This window comes from Vigna unguiculata, chromosome 7, assembly GCF_004118075.2.
Source record: "Vigna unguiculata cultivar IT97K-499-35 chromosome 7, ASM411807v1, whole genome shotgun sequence".
In the NCBI taxonomy this organism is placed as follows: domain Eukaryota; kingdom Viridiplantae; phylum Streptophyta; class Magnoliopsida; order Fabales; family Fabaceae; genus Vigna; species Vigna unguiculata.
In genome coordinates, this window is record NC_040285.1 from 28,430,312 (window position 1) to 28,454,662 (window position 24,351).

The following is a 24,351-nucleotide window of genomic DNA, read 5'->3' on the forward strand; positions in this document are numbered from 1 at the left end:
TAAGTATATAAATAGTTAAAAAATGTTATAAATCTGAAAAAAAAAATATATTCTATATATATTAAAATTAAACATGATTATACGTACTTAAAGCATATTTAAAAAATTATTGAAATGAGAGTTCCACATAACTGTTTTTTCTTTAATAATTCATTCTGATTATCAAATAATTACTTTCTACTGAATGACAAAACCCCAAAGTAAGTTAGGTTAATATTTTTTAAAATTTTACCCTTTCACAAAACTTAATAATTTCAACTAAAAAAAAACAATATATCAAGATGCTATATAATTTACAAAGCATCATATATTTTTATATTTTATATTCAATCAAATTACTTCCATAAGAATTATATATTTAGTTGGATTTTAAAGAATTAGAAAATTATTCTAATCGATAGTTTTGGGAAAGACATATGCGATGGATTTGGTTTGAATACTTTTTAATAAATTTTAATAAACGAAATTTTGATTAGCGTATATTTTATTTTTCTTTCAGTTGAATTTTGTTTTATTCAATTTCAACCAATGAATCTATGAATGAACCTAATTGGGAGTGGACATTTTTTTCTTCTTCTTTATAAGCCTTAGTTAGATATCTTTATATATATATATATATATATATATATATATATATATATATATATATATATATATATATATATATATATATATATATATATATATATATATATATATATATATATTGTGTCTAAAGCATGTCAATCCATCATAAGTCATACAATTATTTGTTTGATCTCAAACCAAGTATAATTAATTGATTAATTTCAATTATGCTCATTAAAAGTTCATTTTAATTAAAGTCATCATCAACTTAATCATAAAGACTTCATTAGTTTAGTATCAATTTAAATATTATATACCCAATTTTAACTAAGACAATATCAATTTCAATTGAAATATCATTAGTGTAACTTTAAAATCGAGCATTATCATTTTAATCTCAACGTACCATCAATTGAGAAATTATTGATTCAACCTTAATTATAAGGTTTTGTGAACTTAACTTTAATTGAAACATTGTTCACTTAGACATTAGTTAATGGATTGTGGGCTTAATCCCAATCTACATATCTTCGATTCGACTTCTACTAAAAGTATTCAAGCAATCATTCTTCAAATATAATATCGATCAAAGACATTTTTTAACCCAAGATATAAATTTTGCTTTGGTTTTGTTTATAGATATGAAATAGATAAAAATGTTAAGCATAGTTCACTGACAACTGATAAAATTATTATGCATTAATCATGTTGGAACAACATTTGAAGCATCAAAATAATATATTTAAAATTTATATATTTAATTATTTATTATTAATATAACAAAAGTAAAAGTATATATAATTTAGTATTGAAATCCTTACATGTCTTTTCTTAAAAAAAATTATAATTTTGAAAATGTATTTAATATGAAATTCATTTCAAATAAATTATTTAATATCATCTCTTTCCTAGAATATTAAAATTGAATTGAGAGTTAAATATTCTCCGACAAAAAAAAGTAAAAAACATATTAAAATATTAAAAAAAAATATAAATATTCAAATATGAAATACAAAAAATATTTAATTTACATACCTAATTTGAACATAATTTAATAAAGGTACTAATAAGATAAAAAAATATCTTGAAAATGTGAATTGGTTTCATGATAAGCCTAATAATTACAAAAAAAAAGACTATAACTAAAATAAATTTATAAAATTAAAGACTAAGAATTATATATATATATATATATATATATATATATATATATTACTTAATATATTATGAATATTTTAATAATTTAAACGGAGATGAAGATGATGATATGAATGAATATTAGGATAGGATGGGGATAGGGATGTGAATGGGGATGGAAACTAGACATACATATTTATCCTCATTTCCATATTTAATGAAATATAGAATATTATTCGTATCCATACCCATCTATACCCAATTAATACAGAAATAAATTCAAACCAGAAAAACTTATTTTTCATCTTCATTATTTGAGTTAGAAAATATCTATTTGAATTAAGTTGAATTCAAGTAAGATTGTAAAAAAAAAAAAGTAACTTTGCGTCGTGTGTACCTTTTAAGTTAATTGAAAATTAAGACAACTTTTTTTTTTTCAATTAGACGTAAAAGAGTGTAAAATAAATTGAGTAAACAATGTTGACTAAAATCTAAAAGTTAGTGTGGTGTTCCCATGTGAAATTCAAAGACACTCAAGATACTCAAAAATCTAAGAAAAGTTAGAAAGTAAGGTGACGTTTGACTAATATGCACTTTATTTGATTCTCTTGGTCTTGGTGATTACTCACCAAAATTTTCTCACTATACCTCGTCACAATTTTAAAGTATTTTATCAAACAATTCATCGACAAATTATCAACCAGAAAATACAGGTCAAAAGTTGTTTAAATTTATTTTTTTCATGATAAATGAAATCATATATTTTAGTTTAACATATTTTAAAAATGCTGTTTAATATTTGTTTGTAAGTAATTGGATAATATCATCTATAATTTTAAGGGAATTAAATTGAGATAATTTTTTTTTAATTTTTAAATTAACCATATTACTTCCCTGGATTAAATCAGAACCTATCTTTTGTTCACATTTAGAAAAAATATTAAATAATAATTAAATGTAGAGTTAAAATAAAATTAATCATATTTTATAAACTAAATATTATAGATGTGTAAAATAATCTCTATTATTAATAAAATATTATAACTGATATGTGAATTATAATATTAATTGATCTTTAACATTATTTATCAATGTTTTAGTTATTTATAATTATTGATTATGAATTAGTTAAAATTTTGATAATTATTAATATTAATTTAAAATTTGATTCATAAATCATTTAGAATTTTTTAACAGTAAAAATTATTTTAGATATCAATAATTTTTAATTTATATATGATATTTATACAGATTTTATAAGAAAACGTTATATATATATATATATATATATATATATATATATATATATATATATATATATATATATATATATATATATATAAGCATATTATAAGCAAATAGTAAATGATTCTTTAACTCAATTATCCGAATACATGTAGTGAAATCAGATTCATTGGTTGTTTGCACTTGTGGTGACCTCTATTGCTCTGCAGAGCCATTATCAATGAGTCTCACCCTACCACACACAAGGTTAGTCCATGATCATCTAAGGCCATTATCCTGCCAAAGACTAGAACCTCTTACTACTCTCACCACTTGAACCAGTCTACTCTATGTGAGTCTGACTGATTCATTAGAGTGTTAGGATGCAACCTTGTTTAAATCCTTATTTCATTACATACACTACAATATCACCACCATAAAGTCTTACCAAGAGACTCATGGAATTATGTCAAGCACATATCATATACATGTTCTCACACATCCAGTCTCATCTCATACCAAACACCATCAATTTCAGTTCAAAATATCCCATAATACAAGCACAACATTATACATGATACTATTGAAAGGTAAAACAACATATAAGAGTAGAAACCAAATAATGAAATGCATCCCTGCACTAGTCTCACTCAAGGTAAAAGTCTTCGCTTTAAGTGTTCTCGCTTAAGGGAGACGTTCTCGTCGCTCGAACAATGAGCATTGTGAGGTTATGCGAGTTCTTGCTTAAGCGAGATCTTCTCGCCTGGACGAGATTACTCTTCGCTCAAAACTGAAGCTCGTCGCCTGAGTGACAGTTTGAGCAGAAGCCTAGTTGAGTTTTCTACTATTTTCACTTAGGCGGGGTTTGCTCGCTTGGACGAAAACAACATATTTCTCCCCTGCTCACGCATGCAAATCAGAAATCAAGTCAGAAACATAAACAATATATTTTCACACAATCACAAGCATTATCCAAGCATTAAGAACATGAAAAAGAACCAAAACAAATAAAATATTTTTAAAATGTGCAAAATCTTAGTTTCCTTACCTTGACTGAAAGCTAACTTGAAGAGAAAAAATCCTTAGTAGGAGGGACACCAGGACTTGGAACAGCTTAAGGAGTTGAAAATAAAAGCACAAGCAGACAAAACTAAGATCGCAACAAAGATTTACGTGGAACTAGAGCTTCCAAATAGGAAATAAACTCAAAGAGATAAGAGTTTGAGTTCTACTTATGTGGAGGAGGTCGTTCAATAAGCTTTGAAGAGAATCTTGCTACTGTCCTAGCAAAGCTTATGTTTTAGAAAAGAAAGAAAAGAGTGTAAGTTGTTTTGATTTAAAAAAACAAAATTGGAGGTAAATAAACAGTTGGAAAAGGGTCTTGCGAAAACAACAAAACTGATATTGGACCCTCTAATAAAATCAGACCCAAAAATTTTACAAACAAAAGTAAACCTTACAGTATAAGAATAAAATTAATGATAAGTGTAGTCGGTTCATAATCATATCATATGTGTTAAAATTTCAAAAATTAGATATGATACTTGTGGGATATGCTTATTAAAGAAAACAAATTGCATTTAACTGTTGTTTCATTTATAGTATATATTGTTGTTTGGGACCCCATTTTCTTATAAAAGTATGAATCACTCTAAAATAAATCCGACTTTCTTCTCAATCTTATGTATTGTTGTTTCATTTGTTTTGTTCTTGTTATCTCTCTACTATAACTATGGAAGAAATAAGAGAATCATCCAAAACTCTTGTACTGAAAAGAAAAAAAAGGAGAGAGAAGGTAAAGCCAATAAAAAGGTGGAAACTTGTAGAGGTAGAAGAATCACAAAAAAAAAAGGTGAAAATTTGTAATATGCTTATATATAAGCATATTTTAAGCAGGCAATTCATTGAGCACACACAAAGCATGTAATAGCGCAAATAGTAAAAGATCCTTTAACTCAATTATCTAGATACATGTAGTGAGATCAGATTCATTGGTTGCTTGCACTTGTGGTGGCCTCTACTGCTCTGTAGAGCCATTGTCAATGGGTCTCACCCTACCACACACAAGGTTAGTCCATGATCATCTAAGGTCATTATCTTGTCAAAGACTAGAACCTCTTGCAACTCTCACCACTTGAACCAGTCTACTACTCTATGTGAGTCTGACTGATTCATTAGAGTATCAAGATGCAGTTTTGCTTGAATCCTTATTTCATTACATACACTACAATATCACCACCAGAAAGTCTTACCAAGAGACTCATGGAATTACGTCAAACACATATCATATACATGTTCTCACACATCTAGTCTCATTTCATACCAAGCACATCAATTCCAGTTCAAAATATCCAATAATACAAGCACTATGTTATACATAATACTCTTGAAAAGTAAAACAACATATAACAATAGAAATCAAATAATGAAATGCATCTCTGCACCAGTCTCGCTCAAGGTAAAAGCCCTCGCTCAAGCGACATAAGTGTTCTCGTTGCTCGAACAGTGAGCATTGTGAGATTATGCGAGTTCTCACTTGAGCGAGAGCTTGAGCAAAAGCCTGGGTGAGTTTTATGCTATTTTAGCTTAGGCAAGAATTAATGGCTTGGACGAAAACAACATCTTTCTCCCATGCTCACGCATGCAAACCAGAAATCAAGTCAGAAACACAAGCAATATATTTTCATACAATCACAAGCATCATCCAAGCATTAAGAACGTGCAAAACCTTAACTTTCTTACCTTGACTGGAAGCTAACTTGAAGAGAAGAAAATCTTTGGTGGGAGGAACACCAGGACCTTGAATAGCTTAAGGAGTTGAAAACAGAAGCACATGCAAACAATACTGAGACCACAACATAGATTTACGTGGAACCAGAGCTTCCAAACAGAAAATAAACACAAAGAGATAGGAGTTTGAGTTCTACTTACGTAGAAAGAAGCGTTCAATAAGCTTAAGGGAGAATCTCGCAATCGCAACTATCCTAACAGAAAAGAGAAAAAAGAGTGAGTTGTTTTGATTTCAGAAAATAGAATTAGAGTTAAATGAATAGCTGAAATAGGGTATTGAGAAAAGAAAAAAAACTGACCTTGGACTCAAAAATTTTACAAACAAAAGTAAACATTCCAGAATAAAATTAATGATAAATGTAGTCGATTCATAATCATATCATATGTATTAAAATTTCAAAAGTTAGATGTGATATCCGTAGGATATGTTTACTAAAGAAAATAAATCGTATTTAACTGTTGTTTTATTTATAATATATATTGTTGTTTGGAACCCCATTTTCTTATAAAAGTATGAATCACTCTAAAATAAAGCCGACTTACTTCTCAATCTTATTTATTGTTGTTTCATTTGTTTTGTTGTTGTTATCTCTCTACAATAACTATGGGAGAAATAGGAGAATCATCCAAAACTCTTGTACCGAAAGGAAAAAGAAAGAGAAAAGAAAGAGAGAGAAAGAATAGCCGATAAAAAGGTGGAAACTTGTAGAGGTAGAAGAATCACAAAAAAAAAAGGTGAAATTTTGTAGAATGAGAAGAATTAAAGCTGAAAAATGAAGAAGTAAAAAATGCTACACTAGTATAGATGGAGTGACCATGGAACAGGAAATTTGAATTGTGAATGAGATTAGGACTGTTCAGACATTCATGGAAGACACTGACACTGACAACTGTGAATGAAAGAATCGCTTGTTCAAAATGAATAGACATTCTAAAGTGCCTCGAAAGTTGAATTGAATAATTTTTCGATTTTATTCATTATTTTAGTATTATGATGTAAGACTAAAACTAAATATTTTTATTTTATCATTATTATATATTTATAAACATAATTTTTTTTCTTATTTACTTTAATTTCATGTATATATTTTCTTCTTTACATTTATATATATTTTCACGTACCATTACAAAATAGTCATATTTAGCAGTTGAATTTTTCGTTATGTTCTTAAGTGGCGTGTCCTGATTAAGTGCATAGTTTCAAGGTTTAGCAATGATCAAAACTTAAACCTTACAAAGTTTCCATTTTTCATTGTGAAGAACTGTTATACATTTTTGTGAAAAAAAATGTGTAAAATGTTTCATTGGACAATACAATTGTATGCACACGCTTACAACTTCAGCACACTAGCACAAGATCAAAGAAACTGCGAAACCAGCAAATCTGGTGGGATGAATCTTCTCTTCTAATTTGCACACCTCCTAAAGATTAACTACGAAAAATATGAAATAATTAAATTTTCTCCTTTTAGATAACCTGCTCCGAAAAAAGTAACAGGTTTAACCTAGGAACCAATGGGTGCCACTTTAGGCACATGAACAGGAAACTCGTGAATCTCATCCATCCAAGGATTTTTCTCCTTGGCAGGATTAATGGTCCTCAATGCACGCCACACAGCACTGTTGCACTTGAAGCCAGAGCCAAATGCAATCTGCCATGTCCTGTCACCTTTTCTGATCCTCCCTTTAGCTTCAGTGTAGGCAAGTTCATACCACAAGGAACTGCTAGAAGTGTTCCCAAACCTGTTCAGAGTCATTCTTGAAGGCTCCATGTGCCAATCACTCAGCTCCAGATTCTTCTCCAACTCATCCAACACCGCTCTTCCTCCAGCATGGATGCAAAAGTGCTCAAAAGCTAGCTTAAAGTCAGGGATGTAGGGCTTTATCTTCATCTTGAACACTTTTCTAGCCACCAAAGTTGCGAAAAACAAGAGCTGCTCTGACATCGGAAGGACCAATGGCCCGAGCGTTGTGATATTGGTCTTTAGGGCTTCTCCGGCAACAGCCATTAAGTCCTTTGACAGTGCCACACCGATTGTTTTCTTCTCATCCTCTTCTTGGAAAACGCAACCATAGCATTTGTCATCTGCACCCTTGTGAGTACGCACTGTGTGGATCAATTGGTATTTGGCTCTCCTGCGATCAGAAGACCTGTTGGAGAGAAGAACCGCTGCTCCACCCATTCTGAAGAGACAGTTCGAAACAAGCATTGACCGGTTGTTGCCAAAGTACCAGTTCAGAGTGATATTCTCCATGCTTACCACCAAGGCATAAGAGTTTGGATGAACCTATTATCACAAAAAAGTGAATGTTAAAAAATTAATTTTTGAGATTAAGTTTGATTTCCCCAAATTGTGTCAGTGAACAACTGTTAACTGTTGTAAGAACATCCCAAAGGGTCTATATCTATTGGATTGCTCGGACCGTGTTAATTAAATAGGGTGGCAGAATGGATGACCTAACAAAACTGCCACCAAAATTGACAATGAGCGAGACCAACTGGACATGTGGACAACTGGGGCAGCAATTGCCACAAGAAACATTTATGCGTTGTGGTCCCACCTCATGTTTTAATTATTCAACATACTGTTACATAAATAATTTGCTCCTTTTAATTTTTAATTTCGCTACATGAAGACACAGACCACAGAGGCATGCATGGTAGACAGTTACAACCTCAATAGATATGAAGTGATAGCTTAACAATCATGAGCATAACAGGGAAGATTTTCTTAAAAGTGCAAACCAACCTGAAGGAGCTGCTTGGCGAGGTCTATGGAGATAAGGCCAGCACTGCAACCCATGCCACCAAGATTATAACTTTGGATATTCCCTCTCAACTTGTAGTGGTTGACAATCATTGCAGAGAGAGACGGTGTGGGGTTGAACAAGCTACAATTCACCACCAAAATCCCAATATCCTTTGCCTTCACCCCGGTCTTTGCCAGAAGCTGGTCGATAGCTCCGAACATTACTTGCTCCGCTTCTTTCCTGGCTTCAGCCATACACGGGTTTGGTGGGAGACTCAAGATTGCAGGAGGCAAGTATGTCTTCTGCCCCAAACCAGACCTCTCGAGTATCTTCTTCTGAAAGGCCAGGTTCTCCTCTGAGAACACCCCGGTTTTCACAGACCGGTCCATGAAAGTCTCTCTCGTGCAAGTGCAGTCTTGGTCTGGTTTGTAACAGGCAAAGTCCACCAAGTAAACACCTCTGGGACGGCTCATGAAGTAAAACGTAACGAGGAACACTATGAGACTAGAACATAGAGTGACCGAGACAAGATTGAACTTTAGGTTTTGCCATAGTTGAGCAACATCTTGGTAAGAGAAAGTTGAGAGATGAGCAGAAGCTACCCCAATAAGGGGTATCAACAAAAGGTACATAGCATTGGAGATTAAATAGTGGTACCCAAGCTTCACATACTTAAGTCTCACAGATAGCAGAAAGTTGGGAAGCTTGGTTCTTTCTCGTGAAGGTTCAACGGAGACGGTTCCTGAATCCCGGGTTTGATCTGCCATAGGTGGATGAAGATGAAGGAATGCAAGTGCAGAAAAGAAAGGTTTAGATTGTGGAAGAGAGAAGAAAAGTGAATGGTTGGAAAATGATGAAAGATGAAAGGGTTTTAAAGGGTGTGAGGAGAGAGGGAAGAGGGGGAGGGGGAGGATAGTGGATACAACTACCCCAACGAACTTTTAATTGTTACATGAGGGGGCATTGAATAAGCCAACTGGGTTGAGAGTTGTGCGTGTTTTTTAGCCTTGTCTTTTCCTTTTTATTGCTGTTTTTGCCACTTTTCTGATTGATTCAGAGAAACGGGTAGAACACTGGCATGCCACCCACATGCATGCGTGTTAATGGACTCCTCCTACTGTAGATTGGTAAACAGTCTTCAGTTTCGGTCAAAATCACACGTTATTGATTGGTGAACGATAAACAAACAAATAAATGATGTTTATTTATTTATACGTCTCCTTTCTTTCAGTTTAGTAAATTCTTCTTTCTTTCTTTTTTTTTCCTTTTTACTTTTCACTTTTCACATCACTTTTTCTTTCACATCACCCATACGCCACAATATAGAAACACTTTCATGCATTTAAACGATGCGCGCCGCCTCTCCTTCTACTAATTTTAAGTGTTCTAAACTCTTGGATATATACCATTGAAAATTTTTATTTCACTTTATGATGTTCATTTTAAAAATTGATTTGAGTTATTATCAAATATTACAATTAAAATTTATGAAGTAGATTTCAATATGTCTTTTCTATTTGACTGATGTAAGCAAATGTTGAAAAATGAAATAATTTAAAGATTGTGTAATTTGTCTATACAAAATAATATGAAATTTCTCAAAGAAATTTTCTTAATTAGTTTAATTGAAATGAATTAGTACAAAAAATACTTTTCTAACCTAACAGGTATAAATAGTTTTCATAATTTATTACTTCTCTTGAAAACTAACACAATTAGTCTAGAAGATGGTGTGCATTAAAATTTAAATAAAATATTTTCAAAAAGACCACGAAAATTTTATAGTTTAATAATTATTTGTTTATAATGACTTTAAATTAAATATAAAAAACCTACGAGAATAATATTGAACAAGAGTGCTAAATAGTTATACTTTTTATTTCACGATTCTCTCTCAATTTTATACTTGTTAATAAGTGTTAACGGTTAAGTAAGTGTGCTAAATATATAGTATGTTTCTAACACTCTATTTTAGTTAAAAGTAATTAGAAACTATAAAATCATTACTGAAACTCATTATAATAAGTGAAACTTGCATGTACTTTCTTTGTTTCTAATAAATTTTAATTAGTTATAACATTTAATAAAAGTACTAATATGTAAAAGTGGATATGAGTAATATGTCCATATATATACGACTACTTTGAAGTGAAAATCATTTTTAAAGAAGACGATAAACAAAATAAGATGAATTAAAAGGATGAGAAAAGTACAAGTCTCACTTCTTTTAATTAGCTGTTTATTTCATTTTATTTTACACATGAAAAAATTTAAACAACATTAATTACAATTAACATTTTAGTCTGCCGTTTTTAGAATAAATAGTAATTAAATAAATATTTTTAATATTATAAGTAAAGTATATAAACTACACTTTTTACTTTAACAATGAAAATTATTTGTACATGTAATGTAGTGAGAACAAAAAACTAGAAGATCATGGTATACAATAGTGCCAAGTTTTTGTTTTATTAATCTACACTTAAAGCCAACTAAATTTGAAAATGAACATTTGTATTTAATTTATTTCATTATTCATGAACTCCATTTGCCTCTTACTATTATAATCATAAGTAGGGTTTATGTTTGTCATTGAAATGCTATAAAATCATTGAAGAATCATCTCTTATCTGTACCAGCTATTCTGGATGTACTGCTACCAGCTTAATTAATATGATCCCATTGTTATTTTCAAGCTTTCATTGTGATATATAAAAAGCATTAATGGCAATGGCTATGTATATTTTTTTTATACATATATTAACTAACATATGTTTGTTATCTTCTCTTAGGTCTCACAATCAATCAAATCGACTCAATTACTTGTTCAATTTTGTTTAGGTTCAAAACATTACTCTTAGCACAAAACAACCATGTTTTATATGGACATTGTCTAATTGGCAAATATAGTTGAAAACATTTATTATGTCTCACTACTTATGCTATTATTTCATTTGTATGTTCTTGACAGAAATTGCTAGTCTATAATAATAATAATGAAATATAACATTAATTGAGTTGTATAATTCAAGGGAACCCTAATTCACGCGAACATGGTTGTTGATAATTATATGTAAATTTTAGTAGGAAATCGCATCATTAAGAATATGATATGTATTATTTAATTTTGTAATGCTAAAAAAGTTTTTTTTTTTATCATGACGTTATAAAATTAAAGCTTGCATACTTTCATTTACTATGAGAAGTAATAGTATTGTGTTTTCAGGTTGTTCTACAACTTTCTCGATATGCTATAAACTTTTGTTTATTTGTATAAGATGATATGGTTGAGAATTAGAAAATGAATTCGGTCGATAGCTAAATTTTATACAAGTGTCAGTTGTTTTAATTATCGGTTAATAATCATTATTGGCTGATAATCACTCTTGCTAACATCACTAACTGTGGATAATGACTATTGTTTATAATCTCTACAACAATAACTGGATATATATATATATATATATATATATATATATATATATATATATATATATATATATATATATAATCACAACTTTTTCGACCTGTATACAAATTATAAACCCATAAGTAATTAATTAGTTATAATCCTTCTAAATTTATTAATTTTTAAATGTTTTTTAACATGTGAGAAAAATTTTAAGATCAGTTATGACTGTGAAGTGACCGGTGATAATTTGAATAGGAGAAAAAATTGTAGTGTTGGTGCTTTTAATATATTTCAGTTAAAATTAGATTATTTACGTCGGCAATCTACGCTGAACTTTAATACAATAACTTATCGTACAGTTGATCATGATAAAAAATTTAACTGTAACTAAAAATAAAACAGATAAATCTGTATGAAAAAATTGTCCTAAAATATAGTATAAAATATACATGATAAAAAAAAACAGTCTTAATTAACTTATTTTCAATTCTTAAAAATATCTTAAAATTTTGTTTTAAAAATAATAATAATTTCCAAGAACTTAATGAATATTTATTGTTTTGTCTGAGCGTGGGTGAGAAATTGAAAAGAGAAGTTTAAAAATATAAGATGGCGCAATTATGATAAGTATGAATGGGTGAAGCGTGAAATAAAGGTCTGACTCAGCGTGTGAAGGAGTTGACTTTATCTTGAAAGTCAGTCACCGCTTACGCTTACGCTATTCCGTGTTTGGACAGCTTCTTCCATAACTAACTATTCCTCTTTCAAATTAAATGCTCCAACTTCCCACCAAACAAAACACTTTGACCTAAATTGCATTGCCATGTTGCGCCATGTGAACCACAATCTTCTCTGGTTTTAAAATTTTACAAGTAAATGGGTAATTTTGGGCATAAGATTATTCGGTGCTTCTATTGGAAGTTGGCAATGGTAGACAAGAATTATTCCTCACGAAACAACCTACCAACATTTCTCTAATTGCACTTTCCCATGCTATCATATGACGTCATCCATTTTTTTAAGTTCCAAAGTACTGCTACTGCAATTTAATGTTAAATCGGTTTCTTCACATTTTCCAAACTTCCATGTTTCTTCCTCTGCTCTCTTTTCCTTTTCGTCTTCCTTCGTCTAATCTTTTGTCAATTGGATCAAAACTTCAACAAACCACTCACTCAAGTTTTCATTTTCCATGCAAATGGAATATTTTAATCTAATAGTTTTTTAACGTTCATGTAGTAGTTGTGTCGTGGCTGTTTTACCAAGTTTATCATTATACGTTGTAGTAGTATGACTATTTTCACACAGAAAAAAAAAATTATAAGGGTTTACGCATATATAACATTATTGTGCTCTATCAATCATATTAAAGAAATAAGTTGATGAGATTATTTTTCTTATATATTTTTTTAATAAGTGAGACTTTGTATATTGTTAATATGTTTTATTTATAGTCGACATCAATTATCAAATAAAAGTAAAATAACAAGTTTGTGAGAGAAAATCTTTGAAGAGACGTAACATCAATATTAATACATGAGCTTAACTCACGTATAAGGGATTGTTACCATTTTTAGCTCAAAATCTTAAAACAATATATTTGAGTTTTCAACATGATAGAAGGGTTGGATAAAAAAAACATTAAATCGTCAAATGGTAGATTGAGAGGAAGCAAAAAAATTTGCAAGCAATATATACCGATGATGGCTCTGACAATGATATGTAACATTTTTTAAATATGAAAAGCCCATTTAACATAAATGACTAATGGGGAAAAATATCATGAAGAACATCACCTTCCACTACAAGAAAATTCTACATTAACAACCAATTTTAGTGACTAAAAATTGTTAGTCACTATAGTGACAAATTTATATACCAATTTACAAGATAAAAAATTATTGATTACTAGAATTAGTCACTATTATGAATAAAAAATTATAATTGTTCTCTAAAATTTAGTTACTAAGGTTTTCGCTACCAAAGAAATTAGTTTATAAATTGGTCACTAAACATTGACTATCAAGATTTTGGCACCAAAGGAATTAATTTTTAAATTAGTCTCTAATTAATTAGTGACCAATTATAATCTTTTATTCATAATGGTGATTATTTTAGTAACCAATTTTTTTTTTTGTAAATTGGTATCTAAATTAGTTACTATAGTAACTAATAATTTTGTCACTTAAATTGATTATTATTTAAGAATTTTCTAGTAGTGATCTTTTACCCTTAAGAATGGTCGTATCAATAGAGAAATAAGATAAAAACAATTAACACAAGAATATAACATAAAACTTTCAAATTTGGACGCGACCATTGTCTATTGACAACCAGAAAAGTATTGTTATGTGAAAAATTTTACAACATGTAGACCACTCTCCCTTGCCTTTGACCCCAAATACATTCACACTCTCCAAAACAAGAATTCAAACCAAACCTTACAACATTATACTACAGTCAAATACAAGCTTAAAGTGCTTTTGACTACAATATTTGAATATCATGGACTTTAAGTCCATTATATAACTACTATTAGCACTTTATTATTTATCCTAGATGATATGAGACTTTCTAAGATATATTATTTTTATCCACCCAACAATGATGAAGTTGAAAATGATAAGAATGAGATGATACCTCTGTTCTTTTCAAGGTTCTTTATTTGGAAATGTCTACTTGGAGTTGGAAAAGAGTTTAATTCATTGATAAATTTCAATAAGGTATTGAATGACTCTTCAATGTAAAATGGTAAAGAGTTTAAAAGGGTAAAAAATATAAGATGGTGGCACAAGTCATATGTTCTTAAAAAATTGTGAGTGAAAGATTTATTGTGTATATGGAGTGAGTGGAGAAGATAATTTCAAATTAAAATGTGTCTCTAAGCATTATTGTGTTAGGGATTTTGAAAATAAGAAAAAAAAAAAGACTTGAGTTGTAGAAAAGTTGCAAATAACTTTTTCATTACAATCATTACTAAGAATATGCATGAGATTTTTATTTTATGAAAAGGATATTTCACATACACATTGATGACACCCTCATATTTGGAGATTTGAGGGAAGCAAGACAACAAGTTTGAAAGAACAATATGACGTTAATTAATCATGAGTTGTTAAGGAGCAACAATAAATTAATTATGCTAATTAATTGCATGATCCTTCTAGAAAGAGTTTCTTAACTCTGTTTGTATGTGTTACTTTATTGGCTTCCTTTCTAATTATGCTTTAAAATGAATGGTCTCACTTTTTAGAGGTTATTATTTCATTAAATGATGAACACGAGAACTCATACAACTAATATATTGCTTTAATGCATTGATATTGATATACAACTTTCATACGTTGATGCAATAAGTTTAATCCACTCATACATTGACTGTGAAACACAAAACTTGATACAACCTACACTTATACATGATATTAATTCGTTAACATTACAAAAAGAAATCTAGTACAACATTCACTTAAACATAACAACTTTAACCATTGACATTAAAAATATAATATAGAAACAAATATTGATACAACCTTCCTTAAACGTAACAAAATTAATTCATTACACTTTGCCACCACCAACGACTATATACACATCATAAATACATAACATCTAATTTAATAAATTTAGCCAATCTCTTATATTTTCTAGCTTCATAAGGAAAAAAAGTCTGGCTCTTCAAAACAAATTTTTATATGGGTTAGGATTAGGACTAATGTGAACTTGACCTCGTTACAAGACTTTAATTAATTCTTAAAAATAATACATACAACATGGGTCATGTATCAAGTTGAACTAAATCAGGTTGAAAGCAAAGACGGGTCGGTCTAGATCGAAGGTTAAGACGGATCATTTTGAATGAAAAATTGAGATGGACTCTCTCGTATCAAGGGTCGAGATGGACTAACCCAGGCCAAAGGTTGAGACGAGCCAAAAATCAAGATGGGCCAAAAGGGATAGAAGGTCGAGAAGGATCAACTCGAGCTGAAGATCGAGATGGGTTGGCCATGACTAAAGGTCAATATCGGTCGCTCGGGCTGAAGATCAAAATGGATCGCAAGTCAAGACGGATTGAGCTAGACTGATGGTCGATACAAGGTTGTCTTGCTCGAAGGTCGAGACATGCCAACCCAGAACGAAAGTTTAGAAGAGTCGGTTGGGACTAAAGTTTGAGGCAGGTTGATTCGAAGTTCAAGACTGGTTGGCTCGGGTTGATGGTCGAAACAAGCAAACTCAAACCATAGATCAAGACATGCCAATTTGGCCCAAAGGCAAAGACGAGTTGATTTGGGCCAAAGGTCGACACATGCCCCAATTCGACTGAGTTGGCCCCTCCAAAAATTTGACCGCATTCAACCAAATCAATCTCGACCAAATTTTGGCTGAATTAGCCCAAAACAAAATTTGGCCGAATTTCAACCGCGTCGACCCCTATCGAAATTCAATTGAATTTGACTTGGTCGGATTTCAGCCAATTTGTCCCCAACCGAATTCGGCCACATCGGTTAGGTCAAATTTTGCCCGAGTTAACCGTGACCAAAATTTGGACGAATTTCACCAAGTCTGCTGGACCAAAATCAATTCGGTTGAGTTGGCCCGAACCGAAACTCGACCACACCCTTAGGTCGAAGCTTGAGATGGGTTGGTCTTGACTGAAGGTTGACCCTAACCGATTTAGTTGAAGGTTGAGACATACCTATTCAGAGTAAAAGTCAAGATAAATTGACCTAAATCAAAAATATAAAATATATTTAAAAAATAGTATCTTTATCATGGGTTAGCATCGACCCATAAGCCTTTTTAGGATTTTGACCCTTTAGGCTACTTCAATATAAGACTTTTTGACCCTTAAAAATTCTTTTATTACAACCTACGTGGATCAAGACCAAATTTTTGGAATTGATCAAATTAACAACTATAACAAAGACCATGAGTTAAAGGTAGGTTTAAAAAATACATTCTAATATTTCTTTTCATATTTTAAATCAACAAGTAGTTTTACATCCATACTAATAAAAATGACCACCGACTATTAGCCTTGCACTACATGAACCACTACCTCTCATATCCAAATCCAACAATAAGGTAAATAACATTGGAGAATACAAACAACAACAATGAAGAAAAAATAATAATAAGCAAGAGTATGAAGGAGAAAGAGGTATTTACAAGAAGGGAATAATGAAGAGAACTTGCAATGAAAAATAAAATTTATTCAATAAAGTATACAATGAATTCAATTTTCAAATTTACATTTTAACCATACCAAATTTAATATTATTACCAACACAAGAAAATCAACATCAAATTGCATTCTGCCAATTACAAAAAAATATTTTCTCTTTTTCCTCTCTCTCTCTCTCATGTACTTGTTACATACTACAATTAAATCTCACTCGAGACGATACGGCATCGATTCAAATCCAGTTCATGGATATTAAGAAAAGTCTTGAATTTAATATTTAAATATGACAATATTTTTTATTAAAATAATCTAATGTAACTCTTAAAATTAAGAATAGAGTATTACTTAAAAATTCTAACTCTTATTAATAAAAATGTATTTCAATACTATCAATTGTCATTATAAGAATGCTGCTTTTAATAATCTATAACTTGTAAGAAATTAAAATATAAAAATATAATTGTTTATAAGATTTCTTTATTAAGATAAAATTAACAAAAATATAATGACTTGTTTAAAAAGTCGATGACTACCGATACTCATTTAAGGTAGAGCGAGAATAAATGAATTTTTATATGATCATGCTTATATTTTTTAGTTAGATATGTTTTTAGTTTCTAAATTTATATATAAAATTAAAATTTATTTTTATTTTAAAATTTAATATGTTTTAATCTTTAAACTTTAAATATGAATGATTGTAGTCATTTTATTTCATCAACATTAATATTTTGAGTTTGTTAAAAGTGTTTTACTAATATTTAAATTGTAATAGTGTGTGTAAATAGTGAGGGCATTAATTTTGGTACTTTGGTACTTATTTGACAATAAAATAACTATATCCATTCATTTTAAAAATTTTAGAGAACAAAATATAATAAAGTTTTAAACATTGATGAATTCTAATTTTGTGTCCAAATTTATAAACTATAAACATATTTAACCTTTTTCTTTTTTACATCTTACCTGATATAGCTCGTATAACAACTAATTTTCGGGAAAAAAAGTGATTTATTTTTTGCGAAAGTATACTTTCATCTCCATTTGAACACGTCAAATTGTATACATTCATAGAATTTTTTATATACATTAATTATTTCATCTCCCTTTTAACACGTCAAATTGGCAAGTTTAATGTAGAGGTCTTAATGGGGCTGCATAAATAAACTGCTACTACTTACCATAAACAAAAAACGACAAAAGGCTCCAAAAAAATAATCTCCATTAATAGATTGAAGGTGAAAAAGGCGACAAGGGCCAGAAGTTGATTTATGTCTTACCTAAGTTCATTAAATTTCCAATGTGAAGCACAACGCGTTGGCGTTGGTAGAGACTCAGCCACCCCATTATCAGTGTGAAATGTATAATGAATCTATTAAAATCTATGAACTGATAGCTGTTTTGCTGACAAAATTGAATTTTTCCGTGTCACTGTGATCTTTCATATCCAGGGAAGTGTTGGTTCGTGTTTTATACCAATGATTGGGACTTCGTCAAGTTTCATGTTAGCTTTACCAAGTCCAAGCACCGGTAAGAGAGTTAAGTTCAGACATCTTTCACTTGACATGTTTTACTCACTGCACACTCAAATTATGAAAATGAGAAATTTTTAGTTCACCCTTTCGTGAGATTTAGTTTATCATGTGGAATAGAAGCCTCCCTTTTCCCACGGGCTACGTATGCAAGTAGGGGCATGGTCCCATAGTAATCAAATAATGATAATAACAGGATAAGCAAGGTAGGTGGCACACACGTATTCATAACTGGCATCTAGCATGATTTTAGAGACTCACAATTTCAACACATGATGCAACATTAATGAGTTACAATTTTCAAGTTTGGAGATTTAATACTACTCTTTACAAGTTGCGCAGTGCAAAAGCTTTCCTTATTCAAAAGTTTCTATCATTTATATCCATGAAAATGCGAACTTTACAGTGTTTAAGGACTAGAATATCACTCTAGAACACCGGAGATGGCAGATGATGATGACTTTGAATAGCGTTCAAGCAATGATAGTACTTTAGCCGCCTTTCTCCTGAGGTGACCATCTCCATATATATTCATTGCAGTCAAACAAATAAGACGTGATCTAGCTGTTGTTCCATAGTATTCTACCATTTCCTTTGACACAAACACCTTCTCTAACAGTCCTAAAGCTTCTGCCTTGAGAGAATCAGTTCCCCAGTTCAAAATGTCTAATAAGGATCTTATTGTATTGTTCTCATGCAAGACACGAGCTCCCCTTTGAGGAAAGTCTTCCAAAACCAATGTGGAAAGTGTTTGTATTGCTTCATAAGCAGTTGCATGAACCTCCCCATGTAATAGCTTTATCAAGCCAGGTAGAGCCTTAGCCTCCAAAAGACAAAATGTGCTGTTCACACTGCATTCACTCACATGTGCTGGACACAAAGGACCACGTGATGATCTGAAAAGACAGCAACCACTTGGCTTCGGAGTAACTATGAGCTTTGGAGTGCTCATCGAAAGATCACCAATGAAAGCTGCTGCTCTTGCCTTTGCCGTGACTGAACCAGTGTTGAGAAAATCTACAAGCAAAGGATATATTCCGCGTTTAACCAAATCTTTCTGTGACTCAATATTTGTAGGGTCTGTGAACCTGAAGAGTGCACTGAGAGCATTTTCTTTTGCTTCCATTTTGCCAGTTTTCAAAATGCTTATGATTGCGTCAAGTCCACCCAGCTCAATCAACTTCATTGTGAGTTCTCGTTCTGATTTTGGCAGGTTAGCAAGTAAACCAGCAGCAGCCATCTGTACATTATCATTCTCCTCACTCTCAAGAAATCCAATCAAGGCTTCGAGCCTTCTAGGCTTGAAGAGGTATTCAACTACTCCTTGTGGCTCATGTTGAGAGAAAAGATACAGTAGAATTATGGAAGTCTCCCTGATTTCTGAGTCGGGATCATCAAGAAGTGGAAGAATTAGAGATACACCATTGGCTGCAAGAATTGCTTTCTTCACCAAATCAGTCTCAAACTTGCAAATGCCAAGAAGTGCACGCAGTGCAGGCTTACGGATGCTAGGACCTAAGCTTGAACTCTGCTGCAAAGCTAGCACTTTGGTGATGATGGAATCTAACTCAAGCTGTTTCCCCTCTCCATCAACGAAGAAATCAATTCCATCACCATTTGAAGAAAGCTTCTCAATGATTTCAGAGCATTTAGTGATGATGAATGCCCGTGTCCGAGGAGAGAACATTAAATCTAGAATAAGAGGAACTCCTCCAGATGCAGCAATAATTCCTTTATTGGCATGAGATCCTGCTAATTTAATCAGGGCTGACAGTGACAAGTCTTTTGATTCTGCGCTTCCCGACAGCATTTCTAGCAAAGGAGGTATAACTCCTTCACTGCCAAGGAGTTTCAAGTTTGAAGCATTCAACTCCAAATTAACAATGGCTTTTGTCATTGATATTCTTGAATCTGGTCCTGAGAAGATAAAGAAGAACAAATAACTCATTATGATCAACTCAATGGTTACTATACAAGTGCTCTTTCTGTCAAATGGATTGTAAATTAATGATATATACAAACTATTTCATTGAGGTTCTAATAATCACCCATTTCATTTTTTCAACAAAAGTACTTGAAGCATACTAGTTAACAACGTAGCATAATTCTGTATTTCCTTAGCTAGCTAGATGACATGACATCTTTGTCTTCTTCCACAGCAGGTGGGAAGGGCTAATTCTACCCGCATACATATACATACACACATATATTCAATATAATGGAAAAATATTCATTATATCACATACAAGTTGAAAATAATCAATCTTCTTACCTTCAATCATGCGATCAACAAGTGGTTTATACCAACCAAAATTAGCAGCACTGGTAATTGTTTCCTCGTTTAGTTCAAAAAGCTTCACCAAAATCTTTTCGGCTACTTCGGCACCGGAGAGATTCTTTAGAATGGCAACAAGGGACCCAACTGCAGTGCGATTTTCAGAAAGCTTTTTACAGAGATATTGATTCCAACCAGATTGTTCTTGAAGCAGTTCATATAGCAGATCAATTGCTTCCTTGGAAATGCTGGAGTCACTGCCTAAGCAGGAAAGAACGTGATCCCATCCTCGAGATTCAGCCACTTTCTCCTATAAAATTTAATGAAAGTGTTAAATTTAAATTGATTTTTAGATTGCATGTACGATATGTGTGTAGCAATTAAAAGGAATTCGGACTATCTCAACGGTAAAATCAGTCAACTTTCTACTCAGGAAAGAACCGAGAAAAACTTCAAATGGTAACATAAAATAAAATCAATGAGCCAAGAGCGGCATATGAACTTTTAAGAACATCATGTTCAAAAAAATACAATCAAGAAAATATTTTCACACATTTGTCGTACCTATGTTTTTCCCGTTTGTCCCTCTAAATCATAAATTGCAAATCCTCAAGGAAGTGTGTGGTTTGACCGAAGCAAGAAAAAGAAACAGTTTGCTTACCTTGTTTCTTGTATTCCCCTCAACAGCATCCTTCAAAGTTATCAAAATCTTCCTCTTTACTTCTTTGTCATCAGAGCTCCCAAGGATAGAGATAACAATATCAGTAAGCTCTCCTATAGAAATCCAATCCTTGTTAATAGAATTCTTTCTTACAAGAGCCTGCATTTGGGTCAGGGATTCTTGCAGGTCAGAATATGATAATAAATTTTCTCTGATAGACCTTATTATCAGACAATAATTAAGTTCTCTCCATTCTTCAATAGATTGTCTTAGAGGAATGTTAGACCTCAAGGTAGTATCTTCAAGAACATCATTAGTTTCTGGGTCTTTCCTGTTGCCATCATAAAACCAAGCTTCAATAGCATGTCTCTCACATGTAGTACCAGTGCAAAGGCTGACAGGATCTTCCATAACAGCTCCAGTTATAGAACAATGGAAAGAATTGAGTGGGGGGATATATTTTTCCCTTGAATCATATTTCTCTATCACCTTAACCCTTTCAAAGTATTGCCTCTCTACTTCTTCATAATCCCTTGCAGCATCAGCTCGAGAGAGTAACTGAATGATCTGATCCAAAAGAACACATTCAGCTCTTTCTTTCTTTTCAGAAGCTTCTTCTTTTTCCTTCCTAATGCTAGCCAACTCTTTGCTTATCTCTGAGGGTTCCACTGGCACCCCAACTGCCCTTGCTATCTCCTCTAACATGTCATTTGCAAAAGCCTGATCTAGTTTCTGTTCTCTGAGTCCCTGGTTTAACTTGTCAACAATTTGAATCTGGGACTGGGAAGCCTCAAACTCCACCCTTTGCATCTCATCTTGCAATCTATTGACCTGATCAGAAATTCTTGATAGCACTTCAGTGTTTGCAATAGACAATGCAGCCAGAGACTTTCCGATATCCCTTGTGACTTGTTCAACCTCCTCAACAATTGATCGACACTTAATCAGTAAGTAAAAACGGCCACGGTTCTTATACTTTTCCACCAAATTATTTGCCTTCTTAACATCAGCTTCAAGAGACTCCAGAGCAACCCTTGCGGCTTGAGAGTCATTCAATTCTTGAAGCTGCAATTCCTTCAGCACTGGCTCAATATCAAATAGATGTTTTGAAAGGGCCTTGAAACTTTCTTTTCCAATAAGAACATCAGATGCTGCTTGAGCTGTTTTCAAGATTTGTGAAGTTACCAATGTCAGAATTGTACCTATGGGAACGAGCTCCAACCCAACCATGCTGAAAACTCTATACTGAATTCTTTACTCAAACAGTATAAACTGAACTCTTTCTATCGCCAGAAAGTTTAAACTAATGAACCTGCAAATCGTATCTCTTTTTCCCTGGAATCAAATTCCTCTAAATCAATCCTCTTATAAAGCACAAAAAAGTTTCTAAATTAAGAACAGGCAATTTAACAGAATGAACAAAAGGATATTAACTAAATGAATACTAATTCAACTATCTAGATCATTCTGTATACAGCAAACATCATGCTCAAGCTCAATATATTAAGAGTATATGATTTTAACTTGTAAAATTGAACTTTTGGGTACTTGTTGTAGGAAAATAAAAAGTGAACTATGATATTCAATTCAAACTTCTAAAAGTGAAGTTTATCCAAAAGGGTATTTTGTGTTTACAAAACTGACGCAATGAATTCTTATCCCATCAGCTGGAAAATACAAAAATATAAATGACAAGTAAAATTGCTTGGGTTGGGTATGTAATTCTTAATATTGGGCAGCAATTCTCCATGAATATTTCTCTCGCTTTGGTTAGGGAAATAAATAAGGCTTTAGGACCGAAGAACCAAGAGCTTCAATTAGGGGATTGTTTGATGGACATTCAAGTTATAAACATAAAGAAACAATTTCACGAAAATTACAGGACCATGACAATATGCACAGCGATCAGGGAGTTTATATACCCAGATACAAGATGTCAACATATTCCAGAAAAATTAAGAAGTAGAGTAGATTTTCAGAATTTCTTGTAATTAGGATAAAATCAATTTCATACAGTAGCAGCAACAATAAGAAAAAAGAGTGAAATGCATACCTTTTATACTCAACTGAAGTTCCAAGCTAGTGTTAGATAGAACTCAGAAGTGGGAAGCAAAGTTGATTGTTACTGGTTTCTTTTCATTGGCATTATGCACGAAAGATACATGGTGAGGAAAAGACCAAGAAAGTTGCATTTTTCCATATCTTAACGTGTTGCTAATATGAGTTGGAAAATTGATGAGTGCAGTGAGTGACAGTGACGCATTATTTTCCTGGAAAGTTAGCACGGTTATTACGCTTACGTAGAATGCGGTCCAGAGCGTAGAAAAAGCAGACACTGTCTTTGATTTGGTCGTGCGAGATTATAAAAGTTGAGTAGAGTTGACCTCAAAGTCTCTGCACTGCAAAACACCAACGGTGAAAACCAAAACAAAAACACTGTTCATATTTTCCTCCTCAAATATATTAAGTTTATGAATAAATAAGAACTTATAATTAATTCACATTTTTTTTAAAAGTCCGCTAATTTAATTAATAACCTTGTATGAAGAGAATTAATAATAGTAAAATTTTAATTTTTGAAATTAAACTCTTCTGTTTTCTAATTACAAGTCTGAAAATAAGTAATTTAATTGATAAAAATAAATTCATCCTAAACTTTTATTTTTCTTTCAAACTACCTTTCCATTAATAATTTCTCTCTTCTGAATGTTTGGCAACACACTATCTGTCAGAATATTTTAACTTTAAATAATTATTACAATGGACGTTGAGAATTATGAAAAGAAACCAACATCACTTCTAATTTGAGACTGAAAAAGAAAA

The 24,351-nt window shown here is 31.7% G+C and overlaps 2 protein-coding genes across 3 annotated transcripts; both read right to left on the reverse strand.

The window, feature by feature from the left end:
- Positions 1-6,990: 6,990 nt before the first annotated feature.
- LOC114191865 (3-ketoacyl-CoA synthase 11-like) lies at positions 6,991-9,395 on the reverse strand. The gene is made up of 2 exons (XM_028081304.1): positions 8,469-9,395; positions 6,991-8,006 (listed from the first exon to the last, which is right to left on the reverse strand). The coding sequence occupies exons 1-2, from the start codon at positions 9,234-9,236 to the stop codon at positions 7,224-7,226; spliced, it is 1,551 nt and encodes a 516-aa protein (XP_027937105.1). The 5' UTR covers positions 9,237-9,395; the 3' UTR covers positions 6,991-7,223.
- A 9,419-nt stretch (positions 9,396-18,814) lies between these two features.
- LOC114190867 (U-box domain-containing protein 44-like) lies at positions 18,815-23,794 on the reverse strand. Of its 2 annotated transcripts, none has more exons than XM_028079928.1 (4): positions 23,582-23,794; positions 21,529-22,863; positions 20,865-21,177; positions 18,815-20,509 (listed from the first exon to the last, which is right to left on the reverse strand). In XM_028079928.1, exons 2-4 carry the CDS (start codon positions 22,756-22,758, stop codon positions 19,017-19,019), a joined length of 3,036 nt encoding a protein of 1,011 aa, XP_027935729.1. In that variant the 5' UTR covers positions 22,759-22,863; positions 23,582-23,794; the 3' UTR covers positions 18,815-19,016. The 2 variants fall into 2 exon arrangements, with proteins under 2 accessions (XP_027935729.1, XP_027935730.1); XM_028079929.1 differs by lacking the exon at positions 23,582-23,794 and adding an exon at positions 23,451-23,546.
- Between the last annotated feature and the right edge of the window lie 557 nt (positions 23,795-24,351).

Excerpts from the sequence above, each read along its gene's own strand:
- LOC114191865 (XM_028081304.1), bottom strand. The coding sequence starts at position 9,236 with ATGGCAGATCAAACCCGGGATTCAGGAACCGTCTCCGTTGAACCTTCA. Across the intron at positions 8,007-8,468 it reads TCGCCAAGCAGCTCCTTCAG|GTTCATCCAAACTCTTATGC; the intron begins GTTGGTTTGCAC and ends TTGTGATAATAG.
- LOC114190867 (XM_028079928.1), bottom strand. The coding sequence starts at position 22,758 with ATGGTTGGGTTGGAGCTCGTTCCCATAGGTACAATTCTGACATTGGTA. Across the intron at positions 21,178-21,528 it reads AGGGGAATACAAGAAACAAG|GAGAAAGTGGCTGAATCTCG; the intron begins GTAAGCAAACTG and ends TAAATTTTATAG. Across the intron at positions 20,510-20,864 it reads TGTTGATCGCATGATTGAAG|GACCAGATTCAAGAATATCA; the intron begins GTAAGAAGATTG and ends TTATCTTCTCAG.